The sequence below is a fragment of the Podarcis gaigeae genome (assembly GCF_964106915.1).
Source record: "Podarcis gaigeae genome assembly, chromosome: 5".
Lineage (NCBI taxonomy): Eukaryota > Metazoa > Chordata > Lepidosauria > Squamata > Lacertidae > Podarcis > Podarcis gaigeae.
Window position 1 is genome coordinate 95,133,874 of NC_139681.1, and position 25,379 is coordinate 95,159,252.

At 42.6% G+C, this 25,379-nt stretch overlaps 1 protein-coding gene across 2 annotated transcripts in view; it reads right to left on the reverse strand.

Annotated features, from left to right (window-relative positions):
* LOC310844917 (cytochrome P450 2J2-like) overlaps positions 1 to 25,379 on the reverse strand; it is a 52,656-nt gene that overhangs the window by 27,136 nt on the left and 141 nt on the right. The window contains exons 1-2 of one of the 2 annotated variants that reach the window (XM_083739666.1): positions 11,559 to 11,820; positions 10,402 to 10,564 (exon numbers count right to left, since the gene is read on the reverse strand). The exons of the other annotated variant lie outside the window; for it this stretch is intronic. Coding sequence (XP_083595792.1) covers positions 10,402 to 10,564; positions 11,559 to 11,726 — 331 coding nt within the window. The 5' untranslated portion in view covers positions 11,727 to 11,820. Of the gene's footprint in view, positions 1 to 10,401; positions 10,565 to 11,558; positions 11,821 to 25,379 lie in introns of those variants that run through there. 2 annotated transcript variants of the gene reach the window in all.

The following is a 25,379-nucleotide window of genomic DNA, read 5'->3' on the forward strand; positions in this document are numbered from 1 at the left end:
GGCTGAACTCCAAGAGTGGAGGAGTTACAGTCGAGGGGGGCAGCAGCAGAATCTGCCAATGGAGCAACGCCAAGGTTTGGACTTGGCCATGGCGGTGAGAAGGTGCTATAGATGCAACCAACCCGGGCATCTCCAATGTCAATGCAGGGTAAGACGTCCAGGAGACGACGTGGAGCAGAGACAGCAATAGACGAAGAAACGTAAGCAGAAGGGGTTCTCTTCAGGGAAGAAGAACACGCGTTCTGCTCAATTTGTGTCTGCATTTTCTCGAGAGGAGAGGAAAATACCTCGAGGAACATGGTTGCTGGACTCTCGCAGTAGCAGGATTATCTGCAACAGTCGGGAGGACTTTAAGACCCTGGGGAAGCCAGCCGATGGAAAATACTCAATCTATCTTGCTGATGGTCGTAGAAGCAAGATTCATAGAATCATAGAATCACAGAGTTGGAAGAGACCACAAGGGCCATCGAGTCCAACCCCCTGCCAAGCAGGAAACACCATCAGAGCACTCCTGACATGGTTGTCAAGCCTCTGCTTAAAGACCTCCAAAGAAGGACACTCCACCACACTCCTTGGCAGCAAATTCCACTGTCAAACAGCTCTTACTGTCAGGAGGTTCTTCCTAATGTTTAGGTGGAATTTTCTTCCCTGTAGTTTGGAAGCATTGCTCCGTGTCCGCTTCTCTGGAGCAGCAGAAAACAACCTTTCTCCCTCCTCTATGTGACATCCTTTTATATATTTGAACATGGCTATCATATCACCCCTTAACCTCCTCTTCTCCAGGCTAAACATGCCCAGCTCCCTTAGCCGTTCCTCATAAGGCATCATTTCCAGGCCTTTGACCATTTTGGTTGCCCTCCTCTTCTGGACATGTTCCAGTTTGTCAGTGTCGTTCTTGAACTGTGGTGCCCAGAACTGGACACAGTACTCCAGGTGAGGTCTGACCAGAGCAGAATACAGTGGCACTATTACTTCCCTTGATCTAGATGCTATACTCCTATTGATGCAGCCCAGAATTGCATTGGCTTTTTTAGCTGCCGCGTCACACTGTTGGCTCATGTCAAGTTTGTGGTCAACCAAGACTCCTAGATCCTTTTCACATGTACTGCTCTCAAGCCAGGTGTCACCCATCTTGTATTTGTGCCTCTCATTTTTTTTTTGCCCAAGTGCAATACTTTACATTTCTCCCTGTTAAAATTCATCTTGTTTGTTTTGGCCCAGTTCTCTAATCTGTCAAGGTCGTTTTAAAGTGTGATCCATAATATAGTGATAATATATCACTTACAATGCAATCATGTCATACAAAACTGCTAAGACAGGTTGAGGGAGTTCACTTAGAATGTTGGTGCTAATTAGTGTAGCATGAATATTGTGAAATGTATTTGGCTACCCACACCACCAGGTTTAGCCCTGTTCATTTTGTTTCATACAAGTGTAACAAATCACTCTGTAGGTAAGAGCTACATATGGTGTAACCCCCATCCATACGACACATTCTGTCTATAATGCCACAAGGTACAACATATACAATGATGTAGCAGGGATAAAATATTCTCCCCACTCACCTTTTTCTCATACCAGCAACAATGAAGCATCTACTTGTCTTTTGCAAAATGCTTGCACTACTGGAACCATCATAATAGCACAGTGTTGAATTTCACCCAGTGCTTTTTATCTTAAAAAATGTTTAGGGGTACGCTCATTTTCCTACTCATATTGAAATACTGCCCCTCCATGAGGCCAAACCTAGATACACAAAATGTTTAGAGGTATGTGTATCCCTGCATCCCCCCCAAAAAAAAACCCACTGATTTCCACCCACATGAGAACACATGAGAACATTTATTCGTTTTTCCAGAATTGATTGCTTTTAAGTACATCATTATTACAAAAGTCTGGACTCAAGAATGCTCAAGATGAATGACAGTCAATATTCTTTGCTACTTCAGCTGCAGAAATATATTGGGAGAATTTATTTTGATTGATGGCCAGGGAACATGTTTCCTGCAGTGCTTGAACACTACTCTACCAGAGACTCTGTTTGTCAGCAGTTTGGACTATTGTTTGCTGTCTGTAAGCTGTTTAATTAATGCAGGGTATAGTGTTAGGTTCACGCAGGATGGCTGTCTGATAAAGAATGGAACTCAGGTATGTGGCCATGCAAAGTTAGAAAATGGGTTATATGTAATGCAGGACAAGCCTGTTAAAGCAGCCCAGGTGGTTCAGGATAATTTGCCAGTTCATAAGGGGTGTGTACATGAACTGCACAGAAAACTGGGTCACGCCAATTTCCGTGTGCTTTCAGAGATGCGAAAAGGTGTGCAAGAACCTAAAAGTAAATAGCTGTAACTGTTTCCTAGATTGCAATGTATGTAAAATGGCCAAATCTAAGAGGAAGCCTGTGGCTTCTAAAAGTGACAGAGTATCTAAAGAGGTTTTAGAACTTGTCCACTGTGATGTGATAGGCCCTTTCCCACAGAAGACTGAAGGGGGCACCAGATATGCTTTTCTGGTAATAGATGATAAATCACGTTTTAGTTGGCTGTTTTTGTTAAAGCAGAAATCTGAGTGTTTCCCCACATTCAGACAATTGTGCAGTTGCAAACAGATAGGGGCAGAGAATTTCTGAACAAACAATTTGGGGCATGGTTGCGACGTAAAGGGATCACTCATTGTTTGACAAACCCTTATAGCCCTGCTGAAAATGAAATGGTCTGTGTGAAAGATGTGGGGCTGTAATACAGTCAGTAAAGGACTACTTGCTAGTGGATGCAGGATTGGGTCACAACCATAGGCTGTGGGGCGAGGCTTTTCTGACAGCGAACTTTTTGATTAATAGAACCTGGTCTAGCTCTATAAAAGATATTCCTTATCATGTATTGTTTGGGAAAGAACCAGAGTGGACAATCCTCCATAACTGGGGTGCTTGGGCACATGTAAATATCCCCAAAGCTCAGCGCCCGAAAGGGGGCACTAGAGCACAGAAACTGCGGTTTGTGGGATATCAGTCCTATGGCAAAGGGTGGCGTTTCAATTTACGCCCAGGACGAGTGGTTCTGTCACGAAGTGCAGACTTCGCTGACCAGGACAGATGGACTGCGATCCATGCTAACCCAGATTGCCTACTGCCCCTGCAAGTAAGAGAAGAGGCTTCTTCTCAGCCACTGGCAACACAGGAGCAGGATGAGGAGGAGGCACAGATTTCCCCAAAAGATGAGGCAATAGATAATAATACTTCTCTAGAGGAAGAGGAAGAAGAGCCAGAGATAAGGGGGGAAGAAGTAGTAGTTGTGCCTAGGCGCTCCCAGCTTTCAAACAAGGGTGTACCTCCTCAGCGTTTGACCCTAGGAGCAGTGAGAGTATGCAATGTGAGTTGTGTGGAACCACAAAGTTATAATGAAGTCTTAGACTTACCCCCTGGGGAACGTGCTTTGTTGGAACAAACTATGAAAGAAGAAATGAACTCTTTTAAACGTAACAAAGTGTTTGAGGTCATAATGCTGCCACCTGGTGGCAGAGTGGTGTCATGCAAGTGGGTTTACAAAAGGAAAACCCTTGCATCTGGAGAACCACGTTTTCGAGCCAGATTAGTAATCAGAGGGTTCACTCAGATTAAAGGGGAGAGTTATGATGAAGTGTTTTCTCCCACTGTAAAGAGTGAAACTTTTCGTTTAATGCTTTCCATTGCTGCTGTAAGACAACTAGCAGTGCACCATTTTGATGTTGATGCTGCATATCTGCATGCAAATTTAGACCATGAAGTGTTAATGAGACAACCCCCTGGGTTTGAAGAGGAGAATGGTGCAGTCTGGCATTTGAGAAAGGCTGTTTATGGTCTCAAACAAAGTGGAAAGTGTTGGAACCAGTGTTTAAATGAAGCCCTTGTAAAACTTGGTTTTAAAAGGAGTGTGGCTGATCCATGCCTGTACACCAAGCGGACAGGCAACAAATATCTAATGCTCTTAGTCTTTGTTGATGATTTGCTTGTGGCAGGGAGTTCCACAGATGAGATCCAGAAGCTCACAAGTCAACTGGAAAAGAGGTTTAAGCTTAAAGCCTTAGGGCCTGTAAGCAATTACTTGGGAGTAGAAGTAAGGCAGGAAGCTGATGGAAGCTTCCTATTGAGCCAGAAAGAGAAAATTCTTCATTTGATAGAGCAGTTTGGCATGGAAAACTGCAAGCCAGTTCAGACTCCCATGACACCAGATTTCCCAAAGACAGTGTGTGATGATGAATTTGATCAGCCTGAGTTGTATCACTCAAAAATAGGATCACTGCTGTATTTAAGCCAGTGGTCAAGGCCAGACATTGCATGTGCTACAAATGTTCTGAGCCAACGTGTATCTAAACCCAGTACTGCCGATTGGTGTGCTTTGAAAAGGCTTATCAGATATCTAAAGGGGACATTAAATGTATGTTTAAAGATATCTAGTACACAAGATGAAAAACTAGAAGTATTTGTTGATGCGGACTGGGGAAGCTGTGTAACTACCAGAAAATCTACGAGTGGAATGGTTATGATGTTTGCCAATTCCATAGTTGGATGGAGGTCAAAGAAACAAGGATTTGTTGCGACCTCATCCTGTGAAGCAGAATATGGAAGCCTGTCGCTAGTATGCAATGAAATCCTGTGGTTTATACAGATACTAAAAGATCTAGATTGTAAAGTTGATTTGCCTATCCAAGTGTATGAAGATAGTCAATCGTGCATTGCATTAGCGGGCTCAGAAATAATGAAATCTGCATCAAAACATATTGCTATCCGTCATGCAAATGTGAGAGATTGTGTACAGAATGGGGTGATCAAACTGGAGTATTGTCAATCACAAGATAATATTGCTGATTTGTTTACCAAGCCTTTGCCAGCAACATGCCATAATGAATTAATGGCAAAACTGGGTTTATGTATATAATGTATGTATGTATGTATGTATTGTTTCTGTTGGGGTTTTTCGCATTTAAGAAACAGAAGGGGTGTCACGGCTAAAATGGCCGCTGTTTCTTTAATGCGAATAAAGCTGGGTCAGCATGACTCAGCGGTCTGCACCAAGTTGTATATATAAAGTGAGAAATGTTAGTTTGTGCTGAGGCTGGTGTTTGGGTTGGTTGGTTGGTTAGTGCTGGTGTGTATAGTTATTCAGTCGTGTTTTGCACAAAAACTTTTAAGAACAAAACTCTGCAAGGATATTCTCGTGGACTCTTTTTGTGCCGACAAGGGTCCGAGGACCAGGCTGAGGAGACAAAGGGAGGTCAGAACCCTTTCCCTCCTTTTTTGCTTTTTACAAACACTGACATTGTTGGATTTGGAAGGATTTGATAATAGATTCGGTTGGCATGCTTATTTATGGTATGATAAGAAAAAAGTACATAAAAGTTTTGAAAACCACATCATTTGAAGATCTCTTTTGGAAGTCTGGGATCAGTATAAAAACTTATTAGAACCAAAAATACCGATTGGTTATCTCCATTAGAAATGATGAGTGTGAAGAAAATCAATATGAGAAGTTTAAAGCCATATGAGGAAGTTAAAGAACATGTAAACCATTGGTTGCATTACTATCAGATTAATGAAATGTTTAACATTGAGATAAAGGAGAGAGGTTTTTCAGAAAAAGAATCAAAGTTTCAAAGTGAGATATTGAGTAATGAATTTAAAAATTTGTTTAAAATGTATAAACTGCTGCTAGAATGGTATACGAAAGACGAAGAGGTAAAATCGGTTATGATCCATTGGGCCAGAGACTTTGGGTATAAAATACAATTAGATGAGTGGATTAAATTGTGGAATGAAAGGATAAAATTCACAGCCTGTACTGCATTAAAAGAAAATATGATGAAGATGTTTTATAGATGGTATATCACTCCAGTGAAATTAGCAAAAATGTATAAAGTATGTAATAAGTGTTGGAAATGTAAAGAAAAAGAGGGAACATTTTATCATATGTGGTGGGAGTGTAAAAAGGTGAGAGTCTTCTGGGAACTGATATATAATGAATTTTAAAAAAATGTTGAAATATACATTTGTTTAAAAACCAGAAGCTTTTTTGTTAGGAATGGTTGGAAATGAAATAAATAGAAAGGACCATAAATTATTTTTATATGCAGTATCAGCAGCAAGAATACTACTGGCCCAAAAATGGAATCAGGAAGAATTACCATCAATAGAAGAATGGAGAATGAAATTAATGGACTACGCAGAATTAGATAAACTAACAGGAAGGATCCAAAACCGACGAGATCAAAAAGTTTACCAAGGACTGGAGCAAATTTGTGGACTATATGAAAAGCATTTGTGATACGCAAATAACGTTTGTGGGTTTACAGGAAGCTTTGTGAAGAAATAATATTAGAAACACTGTAAAAAAGGGAATAAAGGAATAGGTTTATTTAAAATAAAAGGCAATGTTAAATTTAGAATTGCGGATAGAAGATTAGAAAACGGAAGATTTGCGGATGAGCTGAAGGAAGTCAAAGTTATGTATTTGTTATAATATTGAAAATGGAGGTTTAAATCTTGTAATGGAAATTGAATAAAAAATATTTTTTTAAAAAAGATCTTAACTGGAAAGCTTATTGGAAGGGGATATATTGATCTCAAGTTGTATAGGCTGTTTGTTCAACCAGCACCTTGAACTTAGCTGATTGTCAGCCAGTGGCATAACATGCTGGCTATATCCTGCCCCCATGAGCAGTCAAGCCACTGCATTTTTTTTTGCCAGACACCGTTTCAAGGGCAGCCCGAAATGCAGCACATTGCTATAATCAGCCTGGAGGTAACCAGTACATGGATGACAGTAGTTAAGCTATCCTGATCCAGAAACTACTTTAGCTGTCTTATTAGCCAAAGCTGCCTTGCTAGCTGAAGCTGGCAGAAGGCACTAAGGTCACCTGGGCCTCTAGCAGCTAAGATGGATCCAGGAACACCTCTAGTCTATGAACCTGTTCTCTCAGGGGGAGTTGAACCCCTTTCATAGCAATAAACTGAACAATTGACTAGACTCCAACCACCATGCCCCCATCTTACCAGGATTCAGACTGATGTAGGCATCAAAGCCTTCAGCAGAAAGAACTTTGAGTTCAAGCTCTTCATCCAGCACTGAGGGCCAGGATAGTAAATGCATTACAATTGCAACAGGCAACAAACTTCTACCTGCAGTTGAATCGAACCACAGTGCAGTACAATTGCTAATTCCACAAAGCACTTGCTAGTTGCAATCCATCAGGGGTGCCACTTGAATAAAATATGAGGAAGAGGGCAAGTGAGCCCCACCTCACATAATCAGTGATGAGGATTGCTCTTTCAGAGCTCTGCCAGCACTGGCGATCTCTGGCATTGAATGTGTTGGTCTCGTGTGGGGCACCAAGGAGAGCTTGGCTGTCTGGCTGGTGTACTGACCACCCAGCACACCGGCAGCCACCCTGTCAGACCTGCTGGAGGTGGTGGCAGGCTAGGCCTTAGAATTCCCAAGCCTATTGGTTTTGGGAGACTTCAACGTCCATGCCAATGCTGCCCCCTCCTCACAGGCTCAGGACCTAATGACTTCCATGGCAACACTAGGGCTCTCCCAGTTTGTTTTGGGCCCCACTCATCAAGCAGGCCACATGCTGGATTTGACCTTTGGTGCTGGCATAGATGTGATCATACTCCCCCCTGTGGAAGTGACGTGATCTGATCACTGCACTCTGAAAGCCAAGATTGACTTCCCGCTCATCCTTTGCTCGGGTGGCGAGCCTATTTGGGCTCGCCGCGAAGGCTGATGGATCCTGATAGATTCCGTCAGGCCTTGCGGGACTCTGCTTCTCCTGATGACTCATTACACGACCTTGTCGAGGACTGGAATAACCGGTTCTTGGCGACCATCAATAAGATCGCGCATAAGTGCCCTCTGAAACCCCGCCGAAACCTTGGTTTACCTAGGAGCTCCGGAAAATGAAGCGGGACCTCAAACGGCTAGAGCGAGTATGGCGACGGACTCGTGATGGAGCCTCAAGAACATCTTATAGGACGCTTATGAAAGCTTATGAGATGGCTATGAAAGCTGCTAAGAAATCTTACTTCGCACCTTCCATTGCATCCGCTAGCTCTCGCCCGGCAAAACTTTTTAGAATAATTAAGTCAATAACATCCTTAGGAGGACAACCAAATTTAAGCATAAATTCGACTCACAGCTGTGAGGCGTTCGCGAACTTTTTTGCAGAGAAAGTCCTGTTGCTCCGCCATGACCTCCCTGCCAATTTAGATACAGTGACAGAACTGGAGGCCCCTCAACTGTCTTCAGGTCCAGTGTTGGATCATTTCGATCAGATACTCCCTGCTGATGTGGATAGATTCCTCTGAGCTGGTAGGCCCACCACTTGCCTCCTTGATCCATACCCGTCTTGGCTGATTAGGGTGTGCCCAGATGTTGCATGGATCCCCCTGGTTGAAAGTATCAATTTGCCCCTTGACACAGGGACATTCCCAGGGGAGCTGAAGGAAGCAGTGATGTGTCCGCTCTTAAAGAATACTTCACTAGATCCTTTAGATTTATCAAATTACTGCCCAGTTTCAAATCTTCCATATCTAATTGAGAGAGCGGTTGCTGAACAGCTTGGTAGGTTTCTGGAGGAAACATCGGCTTTACATCCATTTCAGTCCGGGTTCCGTCCTGGTTTCAGGACCGAGACGGCTATGGTTGCCCTAACAGATGATCTCTGTAGAAAACTGGATTGAGGCGGGTTGGGACCGCTGATTCTCTTAGATTTGTCAGCAGCCTTCAACAAGGTTGATCATGATCTTCTGGACCACCGCCTCACCGACGTGGGGATACAGGGCATAGCTGTGCTCTTTTATCTCTGGTCAGGGACAGAGGGTGGCGCCAGGGAGGGAGATGTTGTCATGCCACTCCTTGGTGTGGAGTGCCACAGGGCGCAATTCTCTCCCCGATGCTTTTTAACATCTTTATGCGCCCCCTTGCCCAGATTGTCCGGAGCTTGGGCTGGGTTGTCACCAATATGCTGATGACACTCGGCGCTATCTGCTGATGGATGGCCACACCGACTCGGCCCCAGACACACTGACCAGATGCTTGGAAGCTGTGGCTGGATGGTTTCATGGGAGCCGTTTCGAGACTAAATCCTTCGAAGACAGAGGTCCTATGGCTGGGTCAGGATGGCATGGGGATGAGGGACCAACTGCCTTCTCTTGTGGGGGACCAATTAGTGCCATTGCCTTCCGTTAAGAGTTTGGGTGTAATCCTTGACGCCTCCCTTTCCATGGAGGTGCAGGTTACAGCAACAGCCAAGGTGACATTTTTCTACCTTCACCACATCAAGCAGTCCCTTACTTTTCCCGCCCCGACCTGGCCACAGTGATGCATGCAACGGTCACTTCCAGGCTTTACTACTGTAATTCGCTCTATGTGGGGCTGGCCTTGAAGCTGTCCCAGAAACTCCAGCAGGCGCAGAATGCTGCAGCAAGGCTCCTCACGGGGTCGCTGCCGTGGGAGCATATTCACCCAGTGCTTTTCCACTGCACTGGCTCCCGATGGAGTACAGTGTTAGATTTAAAGTTAGATTGGCTTCAACCAGAGCCAGGGTCTTTTCAACACTGGCTCTGGCCTGGTGGAACACTCTGTCTCATGAGACCAGGGCACTGCAGGATCTGATTTCTTTCTGCAGGGCCTGTAAGACAGAGTTGTTCCACCTGGCTTTTAGCTTGGAATTAACTTGATCCCCTCCCCCTCTTTCTTTTCTCCTTCTGTGATGGAACTCCTACTTGGGGACTTCCCTGGCTTTTTTCTGGCCCACATAGGACCAGTCTGGGGTTTTTTTCCCCCAATCAGACTTGACATTTTCATCCCCAAAATAGTTTTTGAGTTTCTGCTGAAATGAGGTTGGATTTTAATGTTGTATTTTAATCTTGTTTTTTAAGTTGTATTTCAATCAATTATTTTATATCTGGAGTTGGCTGGGGAGGGTGGGGTATAAATAAAATTTATTATTATTTTTATGCGGCTGGCACCCACCACTAGAATGGCAAGTATGCAATGAAATTCAACTAAGGGGAAACGAGGAAGTCGTCCTACAAAGTAAATAACTGTTACTTTCAATAAGGTTATGATTTATGTTTGTTATGTTTTGTTTGTCTCATGTTTTTGTTTGTTGTTGATATTGTAAAAACCAATAAAAAAATTTGGGGAAAAAATAGAATGGCAATTGTCATGAACTTAGGGGGAGCCTGGTGGTCCCCTCAAATATTTTAGGGGGACACTGAAAGGACCTCAGCCCCTAGTTGTTCACTTCTAGGTAACCCATTTCCTCTTAAGTGCAACAATAATAGAGAACCTTTGTTCTGGACAGCCCTTTAAACATTTTCTCTTGGGAAAATACCAGGAGAAATTCTTATTCTTCACTACTTACCCTTTCCTTTTGCCATAGTCCGAAGGAAAGGAGTCTGTGGTCGCTCGTCTAATTCTTCAGAGTGGTCAGTGAGCACTTCTTTCACTGCTTGGAATCCAGACAGTACTACCATGGGTTGAGGTCCCATCCATAGGGTGAAAATATTTCCATATTGCTTTCCCAGCTACCATTTGGGTCAAAAGAGAGGAGAGAAAAGATGTGTTCAATAACTGCAGTTGTATATTTCAACTTAATACAAGAGCTTCAGTCTCCCTCACCTCTGCAGCTTCTTCCGTATGTTCAGAGCTCAAGTTATGGCTGCTCTCTGCTGCTTCTCCCTTCCCTCTGCATACCACTCTTATATGTTTGCTCTCTATGCCTGCATTCTCATTCCCTGTCAGTGAAGCAACATCGCTGACACCAGGCTTAAGAAATTGAATAGCACCTGCAGGTTAATTCCATGTTGAGAGGCTGTCATGAATGAATGCTGAGGACCTATGTGGTCAGTCTTTTTTTTAATATAATAATATTTTATTCTTTTTTCCATTTAGAAAGTTATATTTGTTATACAACAATTATATTCCAATTCAACAAAACAAGTGACTTCCCACTCAACCAACATCAATGTTTATAACTTGAATTACATACAATTGCATTTTAAAGTTCCATCTTATCTAATTTCCTCCTCTCCAACATGTTTCTTAATATATTCTGCTGTTTTCTTACACTTCAAACCACGCTGTGGTCTTTACATATAGGAAATAACTTTTTATATAGGCTGCAAATGTTTTCCAATCTTCTTTAAAATATTCTAAATTAGTATCTTTTATCAATTTTTGCCATCTCTGCATATTCCAATATTTTCATAAACCATTCTTTCTTTGAGGGTGTTCTCTCCTCCTTCCTCAGTTTAACAGTATACATTAAATATTTTTGATCAGTAGTTTTTAATGCATATTTTCAACTTTTATATGATTTTGTGCTTTTCAGTATTAATAATAATATTCTTTGTATTATCCCTATTATTTGTATATCTTACTGTTTGTTACAAAGGAGGCTTATGACATTTACCATTTACCATTTGATGCTATTGTTTAAGCTTAAATATCACAATTGTTGAGGGAAATAGATAAAGCAATTGCTGAAATCAGACTGAATTATCACCAAGATGTAAGTACCTTAATGAGAGTATCTTCATGAATCTTCAATCCAAGGGTCCACAAGGTTCCAATGAGAGGAAGCTTAAGAGGGCCTGGAGGGTAATGCCTGTTTGACCACAGCAGTTTCTTGAAGTTCAGAATCAGAAGAACCACCAGCAGAGCAATCAAAAGTGCCCATATCTCCATCCTTCTCTTGCTGTCTCTTTCTCCTTAATTCTTTCTAGGTTGCCTGGTCAGGTTCAGCTCTCTTTCTCTAAGGGCTTTTGCTTTCCTCAGAGACATCAGCAGTACTCTGCTTATATATGCTCAGTTATTAAAAACAAATAAGCAACAAGGGGTGTGATACCATGTGCTAATAGTCTTGGAATGTGATTGCAAGTCATGTAATACAACTGAACACTATAATCATTCTTATGTGGGTCATGCAAATGAGAGGGTGTTTGATGAATTGTAATTAGAATCCGAGCTATCTTAAGACTGATTTTATGACACAAATGTTTGGGAAAGAATTTTGTACCAAATATTCATAAAATAAAAAATGAATATGAGAAAAGCCCCGCTGGATCACACCAAAATCCTCTCTTGTGCAAAAAGAGGGATTACCTCTTTTCTCCCTTGAATAGTGCATAGAGCTGGAGGAGGAATTTGAAAGAGTGATAGTCTTTCCTGCTTCCTCTTTATGATCTATATGTACTGGATCCAACTTTTACCCAGACTCTTAGGAAAAGCCAAGTGTGCATGTGTACATTCTCTCTCTCCCCCTCCCTCCCCCCTCTCTCAGGGGGCTCATCTGGGAGAGTGAGGACTCACGCAAATGTATGGTGCCTGCTTGTAAGTGAAAGAGTAACACCCCTGAATAATTTAACTCCTTATAGAATTTTATGATTTACACCAAGATTCTGAATATTCTTTATTCGTCAAGGCTTCTGTCTCAAAATAGAAGAAAATGTTTGCTGATATTAAAATAGTTTAGGGAAACAATAGGTAAGAAGTGTAGGTGCCAACTTCTATTGGACCACCAAATAAAATATTTTGGGGGACCTTCCCCACCCATGTTCAGTATACACCTTTAGGCACCAGGCAAAAACATTCCTTTTCAACCAGGCCTTTGCCTGACTTGATCTACATCTTAAACCCTTTTGAAAAATGCTGGATCTTTTTTTTGGGTGGGGGGGGGGGTTTATTGGGTTGTTGGTTTTGTTTTCATTTAATGTATTTGATATTTTATGTGAACTGCCCTGAGACCTTTGGGTGTAGGGTGGTATAGAAATTTAATAATAATAATCATTATGATGATGATGTTGACAACAATTGTGGGTGCAGAAGACCGAGAGACTCTTCCTCCTCCTGCAGTGGAGGGGAAGGGTGGAGGAAGCAGTCTTGATGACCTAGAAAGTCAAGGAGTGGTCAAGGAAAATTAACAGAGACACATTTCCACTGTCTGTCTCCTGACAGAGATCATCATACAGGGCGACCCAAGCAGTTGGTGTGCCAAAACTGGGCCTAAATTTGGATTAGAAATGGATCTAGAAAATCTGTTTCCTCCAAGAGCGCCAAGTGAACTAACATAATAGCAGAACAGCATCAGATAAGAACATAAAAAAGGAATGAAATTCCAATGAATCGCCCTTCTTTGCTCCTCCCTCTTCATCCCTCTTCTGGTCCTTGGAGACACCAGGAGAGGGGAGCTTGTTGCAGCAGGAGAGGGAGACACCCTGGCTCCTTCACTAGCCTGACTCATCTCTGCCTCTCTTTTTTCCCCCAAAATTTTATTAGTTTTCACAATATTATAAACAAACAAACAAACATACAAGACAAACAAACATAAATCATAGCCTTATTGAAAATTACCGTTATTAACTTTGTTAAGTGATTTCCTCGCTTCCCCTTGGTTGAATTTCATTGCATGTCCTTTTAACGGTTTTCCAAAGCCCAATTTTTATGAAATTTAACTTAAACATTAACATCCTTAGATCTTCACCTTATAGAATTAAATATATTAATTCATCACTCAACATAAATAAATTCCTAAGCCCATTAAGTATCTGCAAGCTATTTTCAGTTAGTTTAACTTAACAAATTTAACTAAATAATCATTACATTTATTCCATTCTTCCTGACACTCCTCCTGCTTCTGGTCGCGGACTGTTCCGGTTAGGTTGGCTAGCTCCAAAAAATCCATTCTTCTATTGTTGGTAATTCTTGGGTTTCCCACTTTTTAGCCAACAAAATACGAGCAGCAGTTGTGGCATACAAAAATAATTTAACATCTTTCCTGGGCAATTCCAAACCGGTTATTCCCAGAAGGCCTCTGGTTTCTTTATAAATGTATATTTCAACATTTTTTTCAATTCATTATAAATCTTTTCCCAGAAGTCTTTCACCTTGGGACAGGTACACCACATATGATAAAAGGTTCCTTCCTTTTCTTTACATTTCCAACATATATTGTCACAATGATGTTATATATTTGTTAATTTTACATGAGTCAAATACCATCTATACATCATTTTCATTATATTTTTATTTAACAAAGTACATGTGGTGAACTTGACCTCTTTCTCCACAATCTTTCCCAATCCTCAAACATTATATTATGTCCTACATTTCTTGCCCAATCTATCATCACAGATTTAACTTGTTCATCTTTTGTATGCCACTCCAACAATAGCTTGTACATTTTAGATAAAAAATTTACCTTTAGTATCCAACAACTCTGTCTCCAACTTCTTTCTTTAGAATCCACCTCTTTCTTTAGAATCCCTTCCAGTAGCACCTTAAAAACCAACTAAGTTAGTTCTTGGTATGAGCTTTCGTGTGCATGCACACTTCGTCACACGAAAGCTCATACCAAGAACTAACTTAGTTGGTCTTTAAGGTGCTACTGGAAGGAATTTTTTTGTTTTGACTATGGCAGACCAACACGGCTACCTATCTGTAACTGGATCTTTAGAATCCGTTAGTAATTTATATTTAATTCTGGGTTTCCTCCCCTGCCAGATAAATCTAGAGAGTACTTTCTGCCATTCTTTAAAGCATTTTGCATTATCTATAATTGGGAGGGCTTGAAACAGGAAAAGCATCTTCATCTTAATCACAGAAATCCGGCCCATTAATGACAATTTTAGGTTTGACCATACCTCTAAATCTCTTTTAATTTCATTCCATAATTTCTCATAATTATCTTTATATAAGTTCAATTTTTTTCCAGACAGGTTCACCCCCAAATATTTAACTTTTTTCACAAAGTCTAGGCCCGTTTTTTCTTGTAATAGTTTCCTTTCTTCATTATCCAGATTTTTCTCAATTACTTTGGTATTGTTCTTGTTTAATTTAAATCCTGCTACCTGACCAAACTCTTGTATCAGCTCCAGTGCTTTGACTGCACTGGAGTCTGGATCTTGTAATGTCAGAACTAGATCATCAGCAAAGACTTTTAATTTATATTGTTTCGAACCTACTGTAATACCTTTAACTTGTTCATCTTTTCTAATCATACTTAGCAAGACCTCCAGTACTGAAATAAACAGCAGAGGGGAAAGTGGGGCACCCTTACCTGGTTCCCTTCTCAATTCTAATTTCCCCTGAAACCACATTATTTACAATAATTTTAGCTTTTTGTTCTAGATAGATCACTTTAATACCATTTAAGAAACCCATACTCTCTAAATTATGTAACATAAAACTCCAAGAAACATTGTCAAAGGCTTTCTCTCGCATCAATAAACATTAACATTGCTTTACAGCTCTTTCTTGCGTCTAACTTTTCTAAAAATATCCACAGCATTTCTAATATTGTCTTTCATATGTCTTCCCGGCAGAAATCCTACTCAGATAAAACCTCCTTTAGCCTGTTGGCCAGTATATTTGCAAATTTTTTATAATCCACATTGAGTAGGGAGATTGGTCTGTAGTTTTTAATGTTGGATCTATCCTGACCCTGTTTAGGAATCAGAGTAATATAACCTTGCTTCCAGGTTTCACATGCTTTGCCCCCTCGCAAAATTGAATTAGATACTTCTACCAGAGGTTGAATGAGCCATTCTTTCAATGTCTTATAATATTTCGCTGATAGACCATAGGGTCCTGGTGCCTTGCCAAGTTGCATTGAATTTATTGCCTGTTCCACTTCCTAGTTTGTAATTAAACCTTTTAGTAGATTCTTTTTGTCCTTCGGAATCTGTTGCATCCCATTAATCTTTATAAATTGCTAGATTTTCCCTATATCTTCTTTATCCTTTTTATACAGTTGTTTATAATATTTATAAAAGCATTTTCTAATGTCTGCAGGGTTCTCTACAGATTTTCCTTCTGTAACAATGTTTGCAATAGTACTTTGTTTTTGTCTCTTCTTTAGTTGCCAGGCTAATAATTTCCCACATTTATTTTCAGATTCAAAATTTCTTTGTCTCATCCTTCTTATCTTCTATTCAATTTCTTGATTTACTAACTGTGAATATTGAACCTGTAGGGCTTTAATTTCTTTTTGGATCTGCAAATTCTTTGGGTTTCCTCTAAGCTTCTTCTCTTTATCTTTCAGTTGTTCCATAATTTTATCTTTTGTCTCATTCTGTGACTTTCTCCTAATTGCATTTTGTTGTATCAGAAACCCTCTCATTACTGCTTTGCTGGCCTCCCAAATCACCCTTATTTCCGTTCCTTGATTCATGTTAAATTCAAAATAATCCTTTAGGGGTTTGGGGCTTTATTGACAATTAATGAACTTCTCAACAGATCATCATTCATTCACCATCTGAAGGAGCCTTGAACAAACATTTTCAAGTCCATAGAAACTGAATTATGGTCCAAGCAAGTTTTAGGGCCAATTTCTGTTTTTATTACTTTAGGAACCAAGTCTCTGGATACCCATAGTCTATTCACGAAAATACTTGGTTTGCATCTGAGAAAAAAGTGAAGTCTTTTTCCATTGGATTTCTAATTCTCCATATATCTGACAAATCAAATTTTTCAGTTAAATCAAAGAAAGTCTTCGGTAGTCTGCCAGAGTTCGTAACCTTTGATCTCTGAGTTCTATCCATCAAACTAGATGTGACTCCATTCAAGTCCCCCATCAGTATAATTTTATAATCCATATATTCCAACAGACTTGCTTCCAAGTTCTTGAAAAAATTCCGCTTTGCCATCATTAGGTGCGTAGATACCTAGTAACAAATATTTCTCACCTTGTGCTGAAATTTCAACTGCTATGTATCTTCCTTCCTCATCTTTGAAAGCAAATTTTGGATTCCATTTCTCTTTGGTGTAGAAAACCACTCCTCTTTTTTTAACTTTGTTAGAAGAAATAAATTCTTGGCCCAATCTTTTATTTATTAATTTTTTTCTGTGTAGTCTTGTAATGTGAGTTTCCTGTAAACAAGTTATATCCAAGTTTTGTTTTTCCAAAATGTGATAAATTTTTCTCCTTTTTTGCAGTAAATTCAAGCCATGTTTGTTCCATGAATAAATTCTCAATGCCATATTGTCTACTTACGAGGACGCTGCCTCCGTTCCCAGCAACTGTGGGGTTTGTAATCCAAGTTCTACTGAGTGCTTTTGCATAAATCTACCCTTCTCCTCAAGGTTCTTAATCTTTTGCTTTCTTCCTTCAAATTTGAAAGATAGGCCCTCTGGAAATTCCCACCTAAAAAAGATGTTCTTTCTCCTCAGAATATCTGTCAGGTCCCTATACTGGGATCTCAGGTTCAAAAAATGCCTAGGAACCTCTTTGAAGAGCACAACAGATTTATCGAGAACTTTGAGGCCTTTTTTATAGTGATGTCCCAGAATGATATCTCTTTGTTCCCTAGTCTTAAAGACCACAATACAATCGTAGGTTATTTTAGTCTCTTTTTTAGGACCAAATCTGTAAGCTTTCTCCACCCAATCTTCTACTTCCTCTTTTTTCAGATCCCAGAATTCCACAAAATATCCTATCAAAGATTCTCTGAGTTTATCCTGATCCTGATCCAGATAAGGGAGCCCTCTCAATCTCGGATAAGATTCATTCATACTCAATTGCAGATAAGCTATTGCATTTCATTTTCATACTGCAAACATTCCAAATCCTGCACCCTGACATTCTCCAGTTGCGTCAATCTTGCATCATGTGAATTAATTTCCTCTTTTACATCTTTAAGATCGGTACTTAAATGATCGATCCTTTTTTTCCAATTTATTTATAGCGACTGTCTTGCGATCTAATCCTTCTTTAATATCATTTAACGCTGACTCCTCAAATTGTGTTGGTGCTTTAGAGCCACGTCTGGGCTTTTCTTTTTCTGAATTCATAGCTAAAGAATGTCAAGGTCAGTCACACAGTCTGCCACAATAATGGAGAAAAACAGTTTCTCTCCTTTCCACCAGCCAGATCGGAAGCAGCTTCCTTAGTCTTTAAAACTGCTTACCTAGAATGCATCTGTACAGTGTGGTGTCGGAAAATGCTTCAGCAGTACTATCTACCTGGTAACCTGTCACCATCGGTGTGTCTGCTGGGTTTGCATCAGCCAAATTCAGCTTGGTTAATACATCTGCAATTTTCTGTGTTTTGTGTATCAGAAAATTACCTGCTTGATCCTTCTGAACCTACAGAGAAAGATAGTTGGATACCTCACCAAGATCCTTCATGTCAAAGTGCTCTTTCAGCTGAGCTAGGGTGCTTTGGTACAAAGCCTGATTCTTCCAAAACAAAAGCAAATCATCAACAAAATGTAAACAATACAGTTTGTTCTGCCCCTCCTCTTTGACAAACACACATGGATCAGCTTTTCCTTGGTGAAAACCTAGAGAAAGCAATGTCTCAGTGAGTTTTGTGTTCCAACACCTGACACTCTGCTTGAGACCATATAGGGATTTCCGTAGTTTACAGACCATTCCCTTCTGTACCTGCACTCCATCAGGTGGAAGCATGTACAGTTCCTCCCCAAAAATCCCATACAAAAAAAAGCTGTGTTCACATCTGTCAGCTAGCCAGCTGCACGCGTTGTTGCACTTAGCAGAGAAAATGCTCCCGGCAGCCAGCCATAAATTCCTTCTTTATTTCCTTCTGACAAGATTACATGCAGAATAAACAAAGCGATCCGTCTCTCATGACGCATTGCTCTGACTAGTTTCTCTTTTCCCTCTCCCTTGAGACCAACACAACCAACGGCTCAGCCCCTTCCATTTTTCCCTGTGACATGGATGCCCCTCTCTCTGAAGCACCCCTTCCTCCCCAGACTCACTATCGTCTTCTCTGTCTTCTGAGGAGGGCTCAGTACTGAGCAGTGGAGATCATTCCCTGTATCCTCTAATCCTTTCCTCCCTCACTGCCTGCAGTTCCACCCCCTCCTCAAAGGCCCCCCTCACCTCCCTTTCCTGAGAAGGAGCCTCACCTGATGCATCCTCCTCATGCTTCTTGGGGGTAAATCCTAGGAAAATCTCCTCCTCCTCTTCGGTATCATCAGAAACGTTACCCCAACCTCTAACACCTGATGGACCTGGACACTCTTCACTCACTCCTTTCCCCCACTGTGTTTCCTATTGGTCCGAGGTTCAGAACCCTTCAAAATCCTCTTCATCGTCCGTTGGCCCAAACGCCCTCTCCGCGAACCTCCCTGCGGGTTGTGGTTTATGGGGAAATAGCTCGTGGAAGTCCTCCACTAAACCCTCCTCCGTGACCCAATCTGACGGCACCCATGTGTTATCCGAACTGGGAGCCCCCTCCCAAGCTACATACTCCAGCTGATTACTCTTCCAACGTGAGTCCAATATTTCCTCTATCTGGTGTCCCCGCTCCCTTTCCTCAACTTCTGTCGGTGGCACCTCCCCTTCTCTTCTGCCCGGCCGGTAAGCCGACAATAGCGACCAGTGGAACACGGGATGAATTTTCATGCTCTCTGGCAGCCTCAACCTAAAGGCCACCGAGTTGACTTGCTGTATGATTTCAAAGGGACCCACCCTCCTGGGTTTGAGTTTCTTACAACCCCCTTTCCAAGGCAAACCTTGCATCAATAACCACACCTTATCCCCCACCTGAAGGGTTTCCCCTTCCCTCCGATGCTTGTCTGCTTGCCTCTTGTATACCTCCTTGGCCCTTTCCAAGTTCAATTTCAGTTGTTGTTGAATTGCCTCCATTTCCTCCGCAAACTATTCAACGGCTGGCACACTCCACAACTCCTCCCCCCCCTCCCAGGGAAAGCCCTAGGATGGCACCCGTGATTAGCAAAAAACGGAGTCATCCCTGTGGACACATTCTCGGAGTTGTTGTATGCAAACTCCGCCAGCGCTAATTTGTCCACCCAATCGTTCTGCCTCTCGCCCACATAACAACGCAGGTACTGCTGTAATACTGCATTGACCCTTTCCGCCTGCCCATTGCTTTCGGGATGTCTGGCGGTGGTGAAACTCACCTCAACTTGCAACAAACTCATGGGTTTGTGCCAGAACCTTGAGGTAAATTGTGTTCCCCTATCCGAAATGACTCTCGAAGGGACCCCATGCAACTTAAACACATGCTCCACAAACAATTTGGCTGTCTCCTCCGCAGTTACCGTATGAGAACACGCCACAAAATGGCACATTTTGGTGAGTAGATCCACCACCACCAACACCGCCGTTTTCCCCCTGGACCGGGGCAGGTCAGTGATGAAGTCTACTGATACCACCTCCCATGGCCTCCCTGGTGTTGGCAGAGGCTCTAATAACCCTGCCGGAGCTGCCCTCTCCCCTTTGGCTCTCTGACAGGTCTCACACCCTCACACATATTCCTTCACATCTTCCCACACCTTGGGCCACCAAAATTCCCTGGTGACCAACAACATGGTTTTGTGTTGCCCAAAGTGTCCTGCCGTTGAGCTGTCATGAAGTTGTCGGAAGATTCGGGCCTGGAGAGCTTCCCCTGGTACATACAAAGCCCCCGATAAAACAGTAGCCCCCCCCCTTTTCCTCGAAACCTCCCTCAGCCCCTCTCCCTTGCCCAAGTTCATCCAACTTTCCTCTGGCAAAAGCATCGTCCCGCAATAAACCCAGATGCCAACTTTGCTGCCACATACACCCGGACAACACCATTACTGGCCCCAACAACATCACACATACCATCTCAGGACTATTTAATTGCTCATCGTCTAACATTGTATATGCCATCAAATGCCAACAGTGTCCTTCAGCTCTCTATATTGGACAAACAGGCCAGACCTTACGCCAAAGAATAAACAGACATAAATCGGACATCAGGAATCACAAGACAGAGAAACCAGTAGGAGAACACTTCAATCTCCCAGGACATTCTATACAAGATCTCAAAGTAGCTGTTTTACTACAAAGGAATTTCAGAAATAGACTGGAAAGAGAAGCTGCTGAATTGCAACTTATCACCAAACTTAAAACCATGGAGAGACCTGGTCTGAACAAGGACATTGGATTCTTATCTCATTATATATGACAAAGCCACTTTTCACCTTCTCACCCCTTGCTTTTTCCTGTAAGACCTATTGCAGTCGTTAAGAGTCGTCAACAGGCTCATCACAGCTATCTGCCAATCACCCATTCCCACCACCCTTCTGAGTAATACCCCTCCCCACCTTCTCACTATATAGAAGGGTCTGGAAACTTCTGTTTCAGTGTATCTGAAGAAGTGTGCATGCACACGAAAGCTCATACCTGTTGGAATTCTAGCCCAGTCAGAGGTATGTGCCTATCAGTCCAGGCACCGGCTGAATTCCTTTGACCTCCCTCCGGTGACTCCCGGCAGGAAAAACACGAGGTCCGTTCCGGCGATTTTCCTCAGGCTGTGAGAAAAACACACCAACTGCTTCTCCTCCTCCCTGCTCCCTGCATATCCCCAGGGAGGGGAAACAGACACAGACAGAAATGTAACTACATGCTTTTATTCCTGTCTTTAGCAGTCATACAGTAAAAGATGTCTGCTCTCTTCAACAAACAGAGAGAAACTCCAAACTCCACCTACGTACATCCTGTACAGGTCATATGACACACACTGAGCTCACATCCTGTGCTCAATAAGGAGAATGGACTGCCCCTTCGTTTTCATGGCAACAGTCACATACCGCATTTTTCGCTCTATAACACGCACCTGACCATAACACGCACATTGTTTTTAGAGGAGGAAAACAAGGGAAAAAACATTCTGAATGAAACAGTGGATGTATCATTTTTGGGCTTCATGCTGTGGCCACAGACATGTGATCTGATGGTGAATTTGGGATGACCCAATGCAAAGATCCTGAGAATCCCTGTGGATCCATGCTCTGTAACCACGTTTTTGCACCATTGCAGCCCCAGGCAACAGTGGGTGCGTGATTTTTTTGGTGCAGGCTGTAGCCATGGACATGCTATGTGATCTGATGTTGAATTTGGGGTGACCCAATGCAAAGATCCTGAGAATCCCTGTGGATCTATGCTTTTTAACCACGTTTTTGCACCATTGCAGCCCCATGCAACAGTGGGTGCATGATTTTGGGGGGGCAGGCTGTAGCCATGGACATGCTATGTGATCTGATGGTGAATTTGGGGTGACCCAATGCAAGGATCCTGAGAATCCCTGTGGATCCATGCTTTTTAACCACATTTTTGCACCATTGCAGCTCCAGGCAACAGTGGGTGCGTGATTTTTTGGTGCAGGCTGTAGCCATGGACATGCTATGTGATCTGATGGTGAATTTGGGGTGACCCAATGCAAAGATCCTGAGAATCCCTGTGGATCTATGCTTTTTAACCACGTTTTTGCACCATTGCAGCCCCATGCAACAGTGGGTGCGTGATTTTGGGGGGGCAGGCTGTAGCCATGGACATGCTATGTGATCTGATGGTGAATTTGGGGTGACCCAATGCAAGGATCCTGAGAATCCCTGTGGATCCATGCTTTTTAACCACGTTTTTGCACCATTGCAGCCCCATGCAACAGTGGGTGCGTGATTTTGGGGGGGCAGGCTGTAGCCATGGACATGCTATGTGATCTGATGGTGAATTTGGGGTGACCCAATGCAAAGATCCTGAGGATCCATGTGGATCCATGGTTTTTAACCACGTTTTTGCACCATTGCAGCCCCAGGCAACAGTGGGTGCGTGATTTTGGGGGGGGCAGGCTGTAGCCATGGACATGCTATGTGATCTGATGGTGAATTTGGGGTGACCCAATGCAAAGATCCTGAGGATCTATGCTTTGTAACCACATTTTAAGTGGGGAGGGAAGGAAAAACACAGAAGGGACAAGGAGCAGGAGAGGGGTGTGCAGAGAAGCAGCTGGCTAAGAATGCAGGAGAGGGGTAGGGAGGAAAGGAAGGCAAAAGTTTTCCCCCACCCAAGCCAGCCAGCCAGCCATCTCTCTCTCTCTCTCTCTCTCTCTCTCTCTCTCTCTCTCTCTCCCTCCCTCCCTCCCTCCCCCCCTCTCTCTCCCTCCCCCCCTCTCTCTCCCTCCCCCCTCTCTCTCTCCCTCCCCCTCCCCCTCTCTCTCTCTCCCTTCCCCCCTCTCTCTCCCTCTCCCCCAGCAGCACCGGAGCTTGCCTGGAGGGGAGGGGCTTTCCCTGCTCTTTGTTCCGTTTCAGCAAACACAGCAAGGAAACAGAGAAGGGTGGGCAGTAAGACCCTGAGGCAGAATGCAGGAAAGCAGCCGCTTCCTCTTTTCAAGTTTCGCTTCTCTGTGCAGCGTGCAGCCCCGCGATTTGATTTTTGCTTGATTTTTCGGCTCCAGGGACCACACATTCGCTCTATAACACGCACAGACATTTCCCCTTCCTTTTTAGGAGAAAAAATCTGCGTGTTATAGAGCGAAATTTACGGTACTTCCTGTTTGGCTTTCCAGCCACAAGCAGCAGACTGAGCTGCTAGAGCCTTTGCTTGCTGCAGCATTGCTGCTTTAGAATAACAATACCAAGAACTAACTTAGTTGGTCTTTAAGGTGCTACTGGAAGGAAATTTTTTTGTTTTAACAAAATTTGGGATCTTTGGGGCTTATTTAAATAAGACCATGCTCACAGTACATTCATTGGAATTAATGAACCTAAATTAGTCATGTCAGACAATTTCATCATGTCTCCTCTTAAGCAGGATTATGCTCTCTATAATCCTCCCACATGTACTTAAAAACTTGCACATGGTGCAATATCAGTTAGCTGTTACTATGCTGTACACAAATACCTACGTGCCTCTTTTCTACTCCCCTCAGTTTCCCTGCTCTGGCCTCCCATTAGTTTCCAAATCCTGCACCTGTCTTCTGCCCCCTGTTGATTTCAAGCCAATAAGAGTTACCCTTGAAACCCATCATCATAATAAATGTAATTACCAATTACCGCATTGGCCTGAATATAAACCACACTTTCCCTCCCCCCCAAAAAAAAAAATTCTGCCCATGAAAAGTTAAAGTGCAGCTTAAATTCACAACCTTACAAAAATTAGCTTTTATGATATTGTTGCTGAAACAGACATGTGGCAAAACGGAACAAAAAATGTTTTCTTGCCGAATTTGAGAGTTTGAGACTGTTCTTTTGTCATTTACAGGTGTGAGTGCTTGTGGAATTGTAGCAATTGAATAGCGATTAGTGATTTTTGCTATTGTACGGTAACTTTTTCAGGCTTGCAAGATCAAAGGCTTAAATTGGCTCAGAGTTACAATTCTACCAATCACAGCGATTTTCAGCCTGTAACCTAATTTTAAAGGAGCGGCTTATATTCAAGTATTGTCTTTCTCCCCCCCCCCTTGAATTTTAAAGGTGCAGCTTATTTGTGGGTGCAGTCTATATTCGGGCTGAGGACTGAAAAGAAGCAAAACTGAGAAAGGTTTCAACTGAAAAGCTTATTGGAAGAGGATATATTGATCTCAAGTTGTTTAGGCTCTTTGTTCAACCAGCACCTTGAACTTAGCTAATTGCCAGCCAGTGGTATAACATGCTGGCTATGTCCTGCCCCCATGTGCAGTCAAGCCACTGCATTTTTTGCCAGATGCTGCTTCAAGGGCAGCCTCAAATGCAGCACATTGTGTAATCCAGCCTAGAGATAACCAGCACATGGATGACAGTAGTTAGGCTATCCTGATCCAGAAACTACTTTCACTGTCTTACTAGCCAAAGCTGCCTTGCTGGCTGAAGCTGGTAGAAGGCATTAAGGTCACTGGGCCTCTAGCAGCCAAGATTTATCCAGGAGTACCCCTAGCCTATGAACCTGTTCTCTCAGGGGGAGTTCAACCCATCCATAGCAGTAAACTGAACAATTGTCTAGAGTCCACGCAACATGCCTCCATCTTACCAGGATTCAGACTCACCTTATTGGCCCTCATCCAGCCCACCACCTCATGCAGCCCATGCAGGTACCAGTCCAGGGCTTGCATGGGCTCTTCAGATTCAAATGCAATAGAGCAACAGAATAATAGAATCATAGAACTGCGGAGTTACAAGGGACCCCGAGAGTCATCTGGTATTTAGGTGTGTATCTTTGCCTCTTATGGAATTGCTACTCCTTGTAACCTGTGCCTTGACAAAGTACCAATTTGATGTAGGTGTCAAAGCCTTCAACAGAAAGAACTCTGAGTTCAAGCTCTTCATTCAGCACTAAGGGCCAGGATAGTATATGCAACAGGCAACAAACTTCTACCTGCAGTTGAATCTCACCACAGTGCAGTACAATTGCTATTTCCACAGAGTTGCAATCCATCAGGGGTACCAACTTGAATAAAATATGGGGAAGGGGGCAAGTGAGCCCCACCTCACATAATCAATCACATGATGTGGCTCATGCCCAACCATTAGAGTGGCAACTGCCATGAACTTAGGGGGAGCCTGGTGGTCCCCTCAAATATTTTAGGGGGAAGCTCTGAAGGGACCTCACCCCTAGTTGTTTGCTCCAAGGTAA